This window comes from Rhinopithecus roxellana, chromosome 12, assembly GCF_007565055.1.
Source record: "Rhinopithecus roxellana isolate Shanxi Qingling chromosome 12, ASM756505v1, whole genome shotgun sequence".
NCBI lineage: Eukaryota > Metazoa > Chordata > Mammalia > Primates > Cercopithecidae > Rhinopithecus > Rhinopithecus roxellana.
In genome coordinates, this window is record NC_044560.1 from 38,530,253 (window position 1) to 38,542,295 (window position 12,043).

The window sequence follows — 12,043 nt, forward strand, 5'->3', positions numbered from 1 at the left end:
ATGTGTTAACATAAAGATAGTGTTTGGTGCCCTAACTTTACTTGTGTATTACTTTACTAGTTTAAAGCCAAAAAAAAAAAAAAAAAAAAAACATAAAATCCATACAATTAATACAAAATCTGAGACTTTAAGTCAGAGAACACATTAATCTTGGAAAACAGAGCAAGAATACTGCACTAGCTTTTAAAGGTTAGGAGTAATAATCACTGTGAATAATAGGAAACACTTCCAGCTGATTTAAAAACAACCAATAAACACATCTCAGTATTATAGTGCTTTTTTGAAAATGACATAAGCAGGATTGGTTTACCACCACCCTTGTTTGTTTCTTTTTATAATATATGAAATAAACTGGAAAACCCCCAAATTAAAAGCATTTTTGATAATTTTTTTTTTTACTAATTCTTCCACATTCAAGTAAATAAAACTAACATTTAAAAAAAGCCCTCATATAAGAGGAAAAAAAATTTTTCCTAAATCTGGGGATTAAAATTTTTTTGTGTTGAAAATAGAGAGAGCTGGGTGTGGTGGCTCATACCTGTAATTTCAGCCCCTCAGGGTCTCGCTCTGTTGCCCAGGCTGGAGTACAGTGGAGCAATTTTAGCTCACTGCAACTTCTACCTTTTGGGGTCAAGCCATCCTCCTACCTCAGCCTCCCGAGTAGCTGGGATCACAAGTGCATGCCATACCACGCCCAGTTAATTTTTGTATTTTTTGTAGAGACAGCGTTTCAAGATGTTGCCCAGGCTGGTCTCGAACTCCTGAATTCATGGGATCTGCCTGCTTTCGCCTCCCAAAGTGCTGGAATTACAGGCATGAGCCACCGTACCTGGCCAATCCCAGCACTTTGGAAGGTTGAGGTGGGAGGATTGCTTGAGCCTGGGAGTTGAGAGCAGTCTGGGCAATATGGGGAGATCCTGTCTCTATAAAACATTAAACAATTAGCTGGACGTGGTGGTATGAGCCTACAGTCGCAGCTACTGGGGGGCATGGGGTGGAGGTTGAGGCGGGAGGATCACCTGAACCCATGAGTTTGAGGCTGCAGTAAGCTCTGCACTCCAGCCTGGGTGACAAAGTGAAACTCTATCTTGGGGGAAAAAAAAGGGCGGGGGGGGGGACAGAAAATATTAGAATCAAATATTAAATCTCCTAGAGCAAGCTGTTTCACGATTCAAAAGTATATAAGAGAAGCAGAGAAAACAAAGAATATACAAATGCATTATTCCAAAGACAATGCACTTTCTCCATTAGAAAAAATGACCATATACGACTCTAATAACAACATAATACAAATTTCAAAGCCACATTTGAAACTATCAATAAAATGCAAAATATGTACTGCCTTCACTGAAAAGAAAAGAATGTCCTCTTGGCCAGGCATCGTGGCTCATGCCTGTAATTCCAACACTTTGGGAGGCCAAGGCAGGTGGGCTGCTTGAACCCAGGAGTTTGAGAACAGCCTGGGCAATATGGCAAAACTTCATCTCTACCAAAAAAAAAAAAAAAAAAAAAAAGTGAGGTGCCTGTAGTCCCAGCTAGTTGTGAGGCTGAGGTGCGAGGATCCCTTGAGCCAGGGAGGTCAAACCTGCAGTAAGCCTGGGCAACACAGTGAGACTCTGTCTCAGAACAAAAGGCAAAACAAACAAAAAAGAATGTCCTTTCCTAACTACTTTTAAAGTTGGCAATGAATGATAGGCCTGAAGAGAAAACAAATGTGAAATTGCAAGTCTAAATTTTTAAAGAAAGCTAAAATGTTCTCTCAATAAATAACTTTTACCATAAGATAGCAGCCCCCACAGATAAGGCAATATTCTGAAAGATAAACATAATACAATTTGAAATAGGCTAAATTTGTTACTTTACACAAAAAGAAACTTCCTAGAATGTCTGCTAAACAAATACACTTTGCTCTTACTTGACTCCATTTTATAAACAAATGTGCTTGCAAATCTGCACAAATTAACTCAATTTACTTTTACTATAATTTCAGACTTCAATAATTCATCCCATCAATTGTACTTTTTATCTATGTCTTTATAAATTTTAATGGTAGAGACAAGCTGCGCTATACTTTGATAACAGTCTTACTTTCTGTTATGAAACGAAACAGTACCCTTTGGCCAATGTGATTTTTAGGTTTAACATAAATTTGGTTTCTTCAGTTTCTTTTTGCATTTAGCAAAGAAGTTTGAAGAGGGAAGGCTTTCATCACATAAATAAAATGAATATGATAAATACTAGCTAGACAATTCCATTCCAAAAGGTAGCTGTGCAGTAGTCTGCAGCTTCGACACAGGAGACATTCATTTCATATTATTTTGGTAATGTATATAAAGCCAATTTTTCTAAAAAAGCAAATACTTTGATTTAAATGCCAGTGTTGGAAAAGAGTTAGAATTTTTGCTTTCAATGTATTCTCCTTAAAACAACTGAAATGGAGTTAATTCTCATATAAGTATTTATAACTACTTTTTCATAAAGAAGCTCAATTGAAGTTGATTAGCTTTCAGTTTTCGTCAATTTGAGACAAAACATGTTATTTTCCCTATTGCATGAGGTAATAATTTTCACTGTAACTTGCTCAATCTGCACTTACTACATAAATACAACATAGCAGGCTGGGTGCGGTGGCTCACACCTGTAATCCCATCAATTTGGGAGGGCGAGGCAGGTGGATCACATGAGGCCAGGAGTTTGAGACCAGTCTGGCCAACATGGTGAGACCCCGCCTCTACTAAAAAAATACACAAATATAAGCCAGGTGTGATGGCACATACCTGTAATACCAGCTTCTTGGGAGGCTGAGGCACGAGAAATCACTTGAAGCCGAGAGGTGGAGGTTGCAGTGACCAAGATTGAGCCATTCACTCCAGTCTGGGTGACAGAGCGAGACTCCATCTCTTTCTCTCTCTCACACACACACATGCACACACACGCAGCACACACCACACATTGTATTACAGTAACTAGTACATTCTTACATATGTCAGTTTATATCTATTAGAGTTTACCACAAGCATATGGCCACCGGGATTTTTTTTTCAGAATTACTCTTTGCCATTAACAGAATATACTTTCCTTATACAAGATGAAACAATGTTTTAATACAGTATCATTAAATGTCAATAATGAAATATTTTTTAATAAATTGAACTAGGCAGGGTGTGGCCGCTCATGCCTATAATCCCAGTGCTTTGGAAGGCCCTAGATGGAAGGATTGCTTGAGGCAGCTCATGCCTATAGTCCCAGTGCTCTGGAAGGCCCTAGATGGAAGGATAGCTTGAAGCCAGGAGTTCAAGACCAACCTTGGCAACACACACTCGTTTCTACAAAAAAAAAAACCATTAGCTGGGCATGGTGGTGTGATGGCTACTCAGGAAGCTGAGGTGGGAGGACCGCTTGAGCCCAGGATTTCGAGGTTGCAGTGAGCTGTGATCACACCATGGTACTTCATCATGGGTGACAGAGTGAGACCTGGTCTCTTAAAAAAAAAAAGAACCAAAGAAGAATCTACTGTAGGGGGAGGCGTGGTGACTGTAAAATTTTGTACTCGAGCAATTCAATTCTCCAAAGGTGGGTTGTTACTTCCCCAAAGGTAGGTTGTTACTTCCTACAAAAGAGAAAAAGGTGGTTCTTTAATAAATAAATCTTCTTAAAAACAACTGAAATGTCTCTTACTATGACTGCAGGATTAAAAAAAAAAAAAGCAAGTTGGGAATTATGAACAGCCACTAGGCAAGTCATGGTGATTAAAAAGGTTTTGGAAACAGATCTAGGTTAAAATTCCTGGTTGTGCTATTCAGAGAAACTTGTGAGCTTGGGAAAGTTTCTTTACCCCTTTTAGCCTCAATTTCCTCATCTGCAAAATTAGTCACTGTGTTAAATAAGAAATAGCAAATAGAGGTATTATTAGCACTGAGCTTGGTATGGGCCCAATAAGGCAGCTATTACCATTACTGTGAAGGCAAGTTGACCAGGGACCTCATTAATAACCTTGCAAAAGCTGCTATGGTCGTTTTCCTTTAAAACTCAGGCTGGGTACAGTGGCTGACACCTGTAATCCCAGCACTTCGGGAGGCCGAACTGGGCGGATCGCTTGAGGCCGGGAGTTCGAGACCAGCCTGACCAACATGGCGAAACTCCGCTTCTACTAAAAAATACAAAAATTAGCCATGCATGGTGGTGCGCGGTTATAATCCCTACTGCTGGAGAGAATGCGGCAGGAGAATTACTTGAACTTGGGAGGTGGAGGTTGCGGTGAGCCGGGATCACGCTACTGCAATTCAGCTTAGGCGATAGAACGAGACTTTGTCTCCAAAAAAAAAAAAAAAAAAAAAAAAAATCAAGACAAAAAACACTCTTTGCTTTTTTTGCAGGGTAACAACTATTGGTAACTTTCTCTTGTTCGATATTACTGTAAAAGACTCTACAGAACTAAGAACAAAAAGGGTAGAGCTAAAAACCGAATTTTACAGGTAGCAATAACCTGGACTCAGGTAAAAGTGCGTGATGAAGAATTTGTCAAAGGGACTTCATCCTAGCTTTCAACTATTCTACCAATCCTCAGTAGACTTGATGGGGGTTAGAATGGTATTCCCCGGCATACGCTTTTAAAACAAAATCATTTCAGGCAAAAGAAAAGTCTAGGCTCGGCGCGGTGGCTCAAGCCTGTAATCCCAGCACTTTGGGAGGCCGAGACGGGCGGATCACGAGGTCAGGAGATCGAGACCATCCTGGCGAACACGGTGAACCCTCGTCTCTACTAAAAAAATACAAAAACCTAGCTGGGCGAGGTGGCCGGCGCCTGTAGTCCCAGCTACTCCGGAGGCTGAGGCAGGAGAATGGCGTGAACCCGGGAGGCGGAGCTTGCAGTGAGCTGAGATCTGGCCCCTGTACTCCAGCCTGGGTGACAGAGCGAGACTCCGTCTCAAAAAAAAAAAAAAAAAAAAAAAAAAAAGAAAAGTCTAGCACCCAGGATAGTACATACTAGGTAGGATGAAACGTAATAATTACTTGTTGAATGAATCAATAAGTTGTACATTTCAGATGAAAACTTTAATTTCCTAGGAAACACCGACTTATTGAACAAAATTTTCATTTGCTATTATTCCGGACTTACCAAGAGCTCAAGATTCAAGTTTTTATCTTCACTTATTTCAAAAACCTTATGCGCTAGGAATTATCCCCAAAGTAATGAAAAAGAGGAATGAGCTTTAAAAGCGGTTGAGTAAACTGCCTAAAGTTAACAGTTTCTAAAGTAAAGAAGCAGCTGAGATTTGAACTTGCCTTTTGGGGGCTCAAAAATCCAAGTTGTCTTGAGCTTCACTAAAGCTTGTACCACTACCTGTCTCCCTAAACTGTCTGATACAGAGAACATTTACTACATTTTAAGGATTTTTGTTTTTGTCTTCTATGTTGCCAGTTCTTCCACTTCACATTACCTCCTTTGCTGGGTGGGCTATATACCCTCAATACAACGAGAATGGTGTCAGAGTACAGGCCCTAAGAACAGAAAATTTGTTTTACTCCGTACGCCGGAGGTCTGGCGCCACCACCACAAGCGACAAACACAGGCTGGGGTCCAGAAAGGCTGCCGGCCGCGCCCAGATCTCAAGTTTTTAGTCCAGGCCCACGTTCAGACTAGGAGAGGGGAGAAGAGAGGGTTATCTTTCCCGACACCCTTGCCACGGTGGAAGCACGGAGGAGAAGGGTGGAGTCGCAGTAACAGTTTAAACAATAAACCCAAAAACCCCTCTTAAGCCTGTCAAACGCACTTACTTGAGCGAAGTAATTCCAGGACGCTACGCCGGCACCGGCAACGGAAAGGGCTTCTCTGTCCGCCGGCCCAGGCGCTGGTGCTGACGACATCTGGACTGCGCCTCAGAGAGTGAAGGCCCAGCGCGAGTCCGCGAGCCAGGCGCACAGAGCGCGCGCTCACGAAAGGGGCGTGGCATCCCAGCGGCGCCACCTTTAAGCGTCACGGGCGGGGCTGCAGCTTCCGGACTTAGGACTTTGAACATGTCGCGCCTGAAGCGGATAGCGGGGCAGGATCCCCGCGCTGGTTTCAAAGCCGCTGGAAGAGACTGCGGTACCTCGGTACCCCAAGGGCTATTGAAGGCAGCGAGGAAGAGCGGCCAGTTAAACCTGTCGGGTAGAAACCTCAGTGAAGGTAAGACCCAGAGGTACCATCCTATTGTGTCTCCTGTCAGAAAGCCTTTGGCCCAGGAAACCTCCCTTTTCTCTGGGCTGGCTTTGGCCGCTTTCTCAGATTGCTAGCCAGAATTTCTGTGCTCTGATGTAATCCCTGTGCTCATTTCGACCGGTTTGGTCAGCCCAGTTCAATTCCTTCCCAGGTTCCCGCAATCTCTGTTAAAGGGACGCTGCTAAAAATACGGTCTAAATTTAAACGGGGCGCTTTCTGGGATTCTCACATTCTGTGGGATGAGCAACATAATATGTGACGAAACTAGCTATCAAATCACGGGCAAATCTTTTGTTTCTTTGGCTCTTATTTTCCTCCTCTTATTTTAATCTTCAAGGGCAATTACCAAAGCCAAAATTATGTATTTTATCGGCCCCTTTGTGAAACTGCACTGTTCCCTGCCGAGACGCTCTTCTGTATGCAACTGTGCAGAGTCCTAATTACAAGGAATAATGAGTATATTTTCTGAGTTGAAGATCAGGATAGATGCCACACAGAGTGTTTGAATGTGGGGACATCTTGAGAAACCTGTTAAAGACCAACAAGCACAAATCTGGATATCATGAATGAATGGTCAGATGCTCTTCTGATTGTCGTGTGTATGTAAGAGGGAGAGGGAGGGGAATGGAGAGATGGAGAACTAGAGCATTCTTCCTGTAATGTTTTTCTTCGTTTATATTTAGGTTTTAAGACCGATTAAAACTTTCCATTTTCCTTCTAATGATTGCTTTCTTATTGTGACATGTATAAAGTAGATTAGGCAAGCAAATGCTTGCTGAATAAATGAAAGGACATATGACATAGAATCCCTACTCCACCTAAAAGAGTTTTTGATCAATGGGAACATATGCATTTTCAAACTACAGTTGTGCATATATATATATTATTTATTTTAATCTTCAAGGGCAATTACCAAAGCCAAAATTATGTATTTTATCGGCCCCTTTGTGAAACTGCACTGTTCCCTGCCGAGACGCTCTTCTGTATGCAACTGTGCAGAGTCCTAATTACAAGGAATAATGAGTATATTTTCTGAGTTGAAGATCAGGATAGATGCCACAAAGTATATATATATACTTGTATATATATATGCCAAGTATATATATATACTTGGTTTCCCCAAAGCCTGAAACATTTTTCTCTAAACTTGCATACCTAACTATCATGCTAACACTCTGTTCTCTTACCTAATTTTTTAACAGTATTTATCACTATTAGAATTTATATCATTTATGTTTTTTGTCTTCTCTGCCCTCCAACCAAAAGATTAATACCATGAAGTTAGTGAGCTTTGTTTTGTGCTTTGTTGTATTTCTATCACTGAAAATAGTGCTTGGTACATAGTAGAGTCTTATTAAATATTGTGGAAGCAATCAGTAAGTGAATGAGTATTCTCAAATCATAAGTGGTGTACTGGAATGTACTTATTGACTAGACTCAGGTGGTTTAGTCTGTTAAACTTTAAGAGAGCACATGGATTCTGACTCTTAGGTCCGTGATGATATGGATTAGAACTGCTTAGGCTATTGTTGTATAACCAGAACCTAACACTTACCTGGTACATAAAATGATTTTAAATGAGTGAATAAACAGTATTTCATAGGAGGGAAAAATATAAATGGGAGAAACTCATGGTATTTGTAGCTTATATATAAAAAAGGAATCCCTGTTACTATAATATAGAAGGTCTTTCCCTGTCTGGCTGTATGTAGCCTTCAGTTTCATCACTTGTCACTGAAACTTTAATAGGCAAACCACTGTAATTCTGAACTATTTGCAGTTCGTTACAGGGTCATGCTTCTTATCTTCCTATCTTTGCTCACATAACATTGAGATGGTTAATCACTCTGTGCCCTAATTTCTCATTTATTATGCAGGAGTAGTAACAGGACCTATTAAGGTTTAAATGAGATAAAATGAAGTAAAGTGCCTGGTACATAAAAAGTACACAGTAAAAATTCACCATTGCTGTTGTCATGGCAGTAACCTTCTAATTGGTTTCCTGGAGTTTTTACTTTACATCTCACTGTTGCTACTCCGGAGGCTGAGGCAGGAGGATCACTTGAGTCCAAGAGTTTAAGGCTGTAGTGCCCTATGATTGCACTTGTGAATAGCCACTGCACTGTAGCCTGGACAATATTGTGAGACCCTGTCCATAAACGACAACAACAACTACCCTCACACTCTGAATCCTAGTATCATTACCAAGAGTCATTTTTTCCCAAACAGATCTTACATCACTCAAAACGTTTAATGACTTCCCATAGCCCAGAAGATACAGTATAGGTAAGGTTTTTAGCACAGCATACAAAAGCCTTTCTAAACCTTTCCCTTAACTATTTACTCTGTGGCCTCTTTTCAGCATCGTATGCTTTAATGATGATAGTAGCTCATGCCTGTAATCCCAGCACTCTGGGAAATTGAGAGGCAGGAGGGTCGCTTTGAGGCCAGGAATTCAACACCAGCCTGGGGCAACATAGTGAGACCCCCATCTCTACAAAAAAATAAAAGAATTAGATGAGCATGGTGGCATGCGCCTGTAGTCCTAGCTACTTGGAAGGCTGAGGTGGGAGGATTGTTTGAGCCTGAGTTGGAGGCTGCAGTGAGTGCTATGATTGTTCCATTGCACTCCAGCTTGGGGAAGAGAGTGAGATCCTGTCTCTAAAATAATAATAATAATGACACTAACAAAAATTACCTTCCCCCCAAAAAACCATACTTAAAAATTTTTTAAAGGACTATTTTAATGAAAGTTGACCAGATGGTACATTATATTCTCATATACCCTCTGTCTCCAGCTTACAGTTTCCTCTGTTATTAACATCTTGCATTAATATAGTACATTTATTATAATTGATGAACCAATATTGATACATTATTATTAACTGAAGTTCATAGGTTTGTTAGGGTTCATTCTTACTGTTGTACAGGTCCGTGAAATTGACAAATGCATGTTATGTATCCACCATTAGAGTATCATACAGAATAATTTCACTACCCTAGAAATCCCCTGTGCTCTACCCATTCATTCCTTACCCATGTTCCCCTGAACTGTGGGCAACCAGTGATCTTTTTCCTGTTTCTGTAGTTTTACCTTTTCCAGAATGCCTCTTAATTCAAATCATACCAGTATGTAACCTTTTCAGACTGATTTTTTAACTTATCAATATTCATTTAAGGTTCATCCATGTATTTTTGATGACTTAATCATTTATTTCTTTTTATTGCTGAGTAATATTCCATTGTATGGATGTACCATTTTGTTCATTCACCTTTTGAAGGACATCTTGGATACTTCCAGTTTTTGGCAGTTATGAATAAAGCAGCTATAAACATTTATGTTCAGGTTTTTGTCTGGATATATGTTCAACTCATTTGGATAAGAGCCTAGGAGCATGATCCCTGGATCATATAAGACTGTGATGAGCCATGTAAGAAACTGTCAGACTACTAATATGTACCATTTCACATTTCCACAAGGAATAAATGAAAGTTCTCTCCTCCACATTCTCACCAGCATTTGGTATGATCAGGTTTTTGGATTTTAACCATTTTAGTGGGTGTATTGTGTTATCTTATTGTTTAAATTTAGTATTTCCTAGTGACATATGATGTTGAGTATTTTTTAATATGCTCATTTACCATCTGTATATCTCTTTGGTGAGGTGTCTATTAATTTTTGCCCGTTTTTTAATTGGGCTCATTTCCTTATTGTTGATCATAGTTGTCTTTTTATGCCCCTTGTTTCTGCTCAGCAACTGATTGTTCAATGAATAAGTGACATATATAAATAGACTGGTGGCTTGTTGGTTATGATTCTTAAATTTTGTATCATATAAAGCCTAGATAAATGCGGCAGAGGTGTTTTTTGACCCAGTCAAAAGTAATTGCAGAAAGTGATTATTCTTTTCTTTTCTGATAAACTTACTAACTTGTCCCTTGTACTGATTCCTTGCATGTTGTATTTTTAATATATGTTAATCTAAAAAAAGTCTTATTATCTTTGTTTTTACCCCAAAATATTAGTACCTCAAATTATGAATTACATTCAAGATATATTTAGTTTTTTTTTTTTTTAGAGACAGGGTCTTGCTCTGTCACCCAAGCTGGAGGGCAGTGACTCAGTTGTGGCTCAATGCAGCCTCAAACTCCTGGGCTCAGGCCATCTTCTCTCCTTAGCCTCTCAAGTAGCTAGAACTACAGGTGTGTGCCACCAAACCCAGCTACTACTTTTTTTTTTTTTTTTTTTTTTTTTTTTTTGAGACAGAGTCTCGCTCTGTCACCCAGGCTGGAGTGCAGTGGCCAGATCTCAGCTCACTGCTAGCTCTGCCGCCCGGGTTTACGCCATTCTCCTGCCTCAGCCTCCCGAGTAGCTGGGACTACAGGCGCCCACCACCTCGCCCGGCTAGTTTTTTTGTATTTTTTAGTAGAGACGAGGTTTCACCATATTAGCCAGGATGGTCTCGATCTCCTGACCTCGTGATCCGCCCGTCTCGGCCTCCCAAAGTGCTGGGATTACAGGCTTGAGCCACCGCGCCCGGCCCCAGCTACTACTTTTATTTTTTGTAGAGACTGGATCTTGCTATATTGTCCAGGCTGGTCTCGAACCCCTGGCCTCAAGCTATCCTCCCACCTCAGCCTCCCAAAGTGCTTGGATTATAGGCATGAACCACCATGCCCAGCCCAAAAGATATTTTAAAACATGGCTTCTTTCAGATTTTGCTCTCTCCCTTGCTCTCTCTCTTGCATGCTCTCTCTCTTTTTTCTCTCCCTCTATACATATGTATATATAAGATATTTTATGTGAAATGTATGAGATAAATATGAAACTATTGTGTATGCTATAGGGAGTTACACAGATACTTATTCAAATGGCATTTATTGTTTATCTACTATCTATATTTCTTCCAGATATAGTTCTAGAGGAAATAAAGATTAATGACACCTTCAAATAATTCATAGTCTCATAAGTGTTTTAACATAAGCTTTATTTATTATTAAGAATTGTACTTGTTAAATAATAATTTCAATTTTCATGTTATACTTTAATTATCTCTCTCTTCACATTTACATAGTCATATTTGTAAAGTAGAGTCATTTCTGTTCCTTCTTTTTTTTAGAGGTAGGATCTCATTCTGTCGACTAGTCTAGAGTACAGTGGCATACTAGCTTATTAGACCTTGAACCCCTGGGCTCAAGTGATCTCCTGCCTCAGCCTCCTTAATAGCTAGGACCACAGGCATGCACCACTATGCCCCACTTATGTTTAAATTTTTCACAGAGATGGGGTCTTGCTGTATCGCCCAGCTTGGTTTCAAACTCCTGGTGTCAGCAATCCTCCTGCCTTGGCTTCCTGAAGTACTGGGATTGTGGGTGTGAGCCACACTGTACCTGACCCCATTCCTGATATTTCTACATTGGGAAAACAAAACATAGTCTTTAATTTTTACATATATAATGAAAAACAGCTAAAATTCTGTTGATTCTTGCTCTTAGATGGTAGCCTCCTTAAATAGAAATTTTCTTAATGGAAGCTGTACAAGGGCAGTGAGAGATTTTATTACCCTGATAGTATTGTTTACTAGACCGCTAACCCAGTCCAGTACAGTGATAAAGAGGTTTATTCTTCCTAAACCTGTTTAGGTAGAGTAAGTCTTGAAGGTATTAACTTTTACCCATAAGTGAAACCTGGCTACTCTTTGGGGTGTTTAGGTATACAGTTGACACTTAAATAATTCAGGGGGTGTGGGACTGACTCCCTTGTGCAGTCAGAAATCCATGTATAACTTTTGACTCGCTCGAAACTTAACTACTAATAGCTTACTGTTGACAAGAAGCCTT

At 40.1% G+C, this 12,043-nt stretch overlaps 2 protein-coding genes across 6 annotated transcripts in view; one reads left to right on the plus strand and one right to left on the minus strand.

The window, feature by feature from the left end:
- SRSF11 (serine and arginine rich splicing factor 11) overlaps positions 1 to 5,889 on the minus strand; it is a 47,573-nt gene extending 41,684 nt beyond the window's left edge. For 4 of the 5 annotated variants that reach the window (XM_010358662.2, XM_010358661.2, XM_030912713.1 and 1 more), the window contains exon 1: positions 5,779 to 5,889. The gene's annotated coding sequence lies outside the window, so the exon portion shown is untranslated. The remainder of the gene's footprint in view (positions 1 to 5,778) is intronic. The other variant, XM_010358665.2, reaches the window with a different exon arrangement.
- Positions 5,888 to 12,043, plus strand: part of LRRC40 (leucine rich repeat containing 40) — a 64,885-nt gene continuing 58,729 nt past the window's right edge. The window contains exon 1 of the mRNA XM_010358666.2: positions 5,888 to 6,169. Within this exon, the coding sequence (XP_010356968.2) occupies positions 6,019 to 6,169 (151 nt within the window). The 5' untranslated portion in view covers positions 5,888 to 6,018. The remainder of the gene's footprint in view (positions 6,170 to 12,043) is intronic.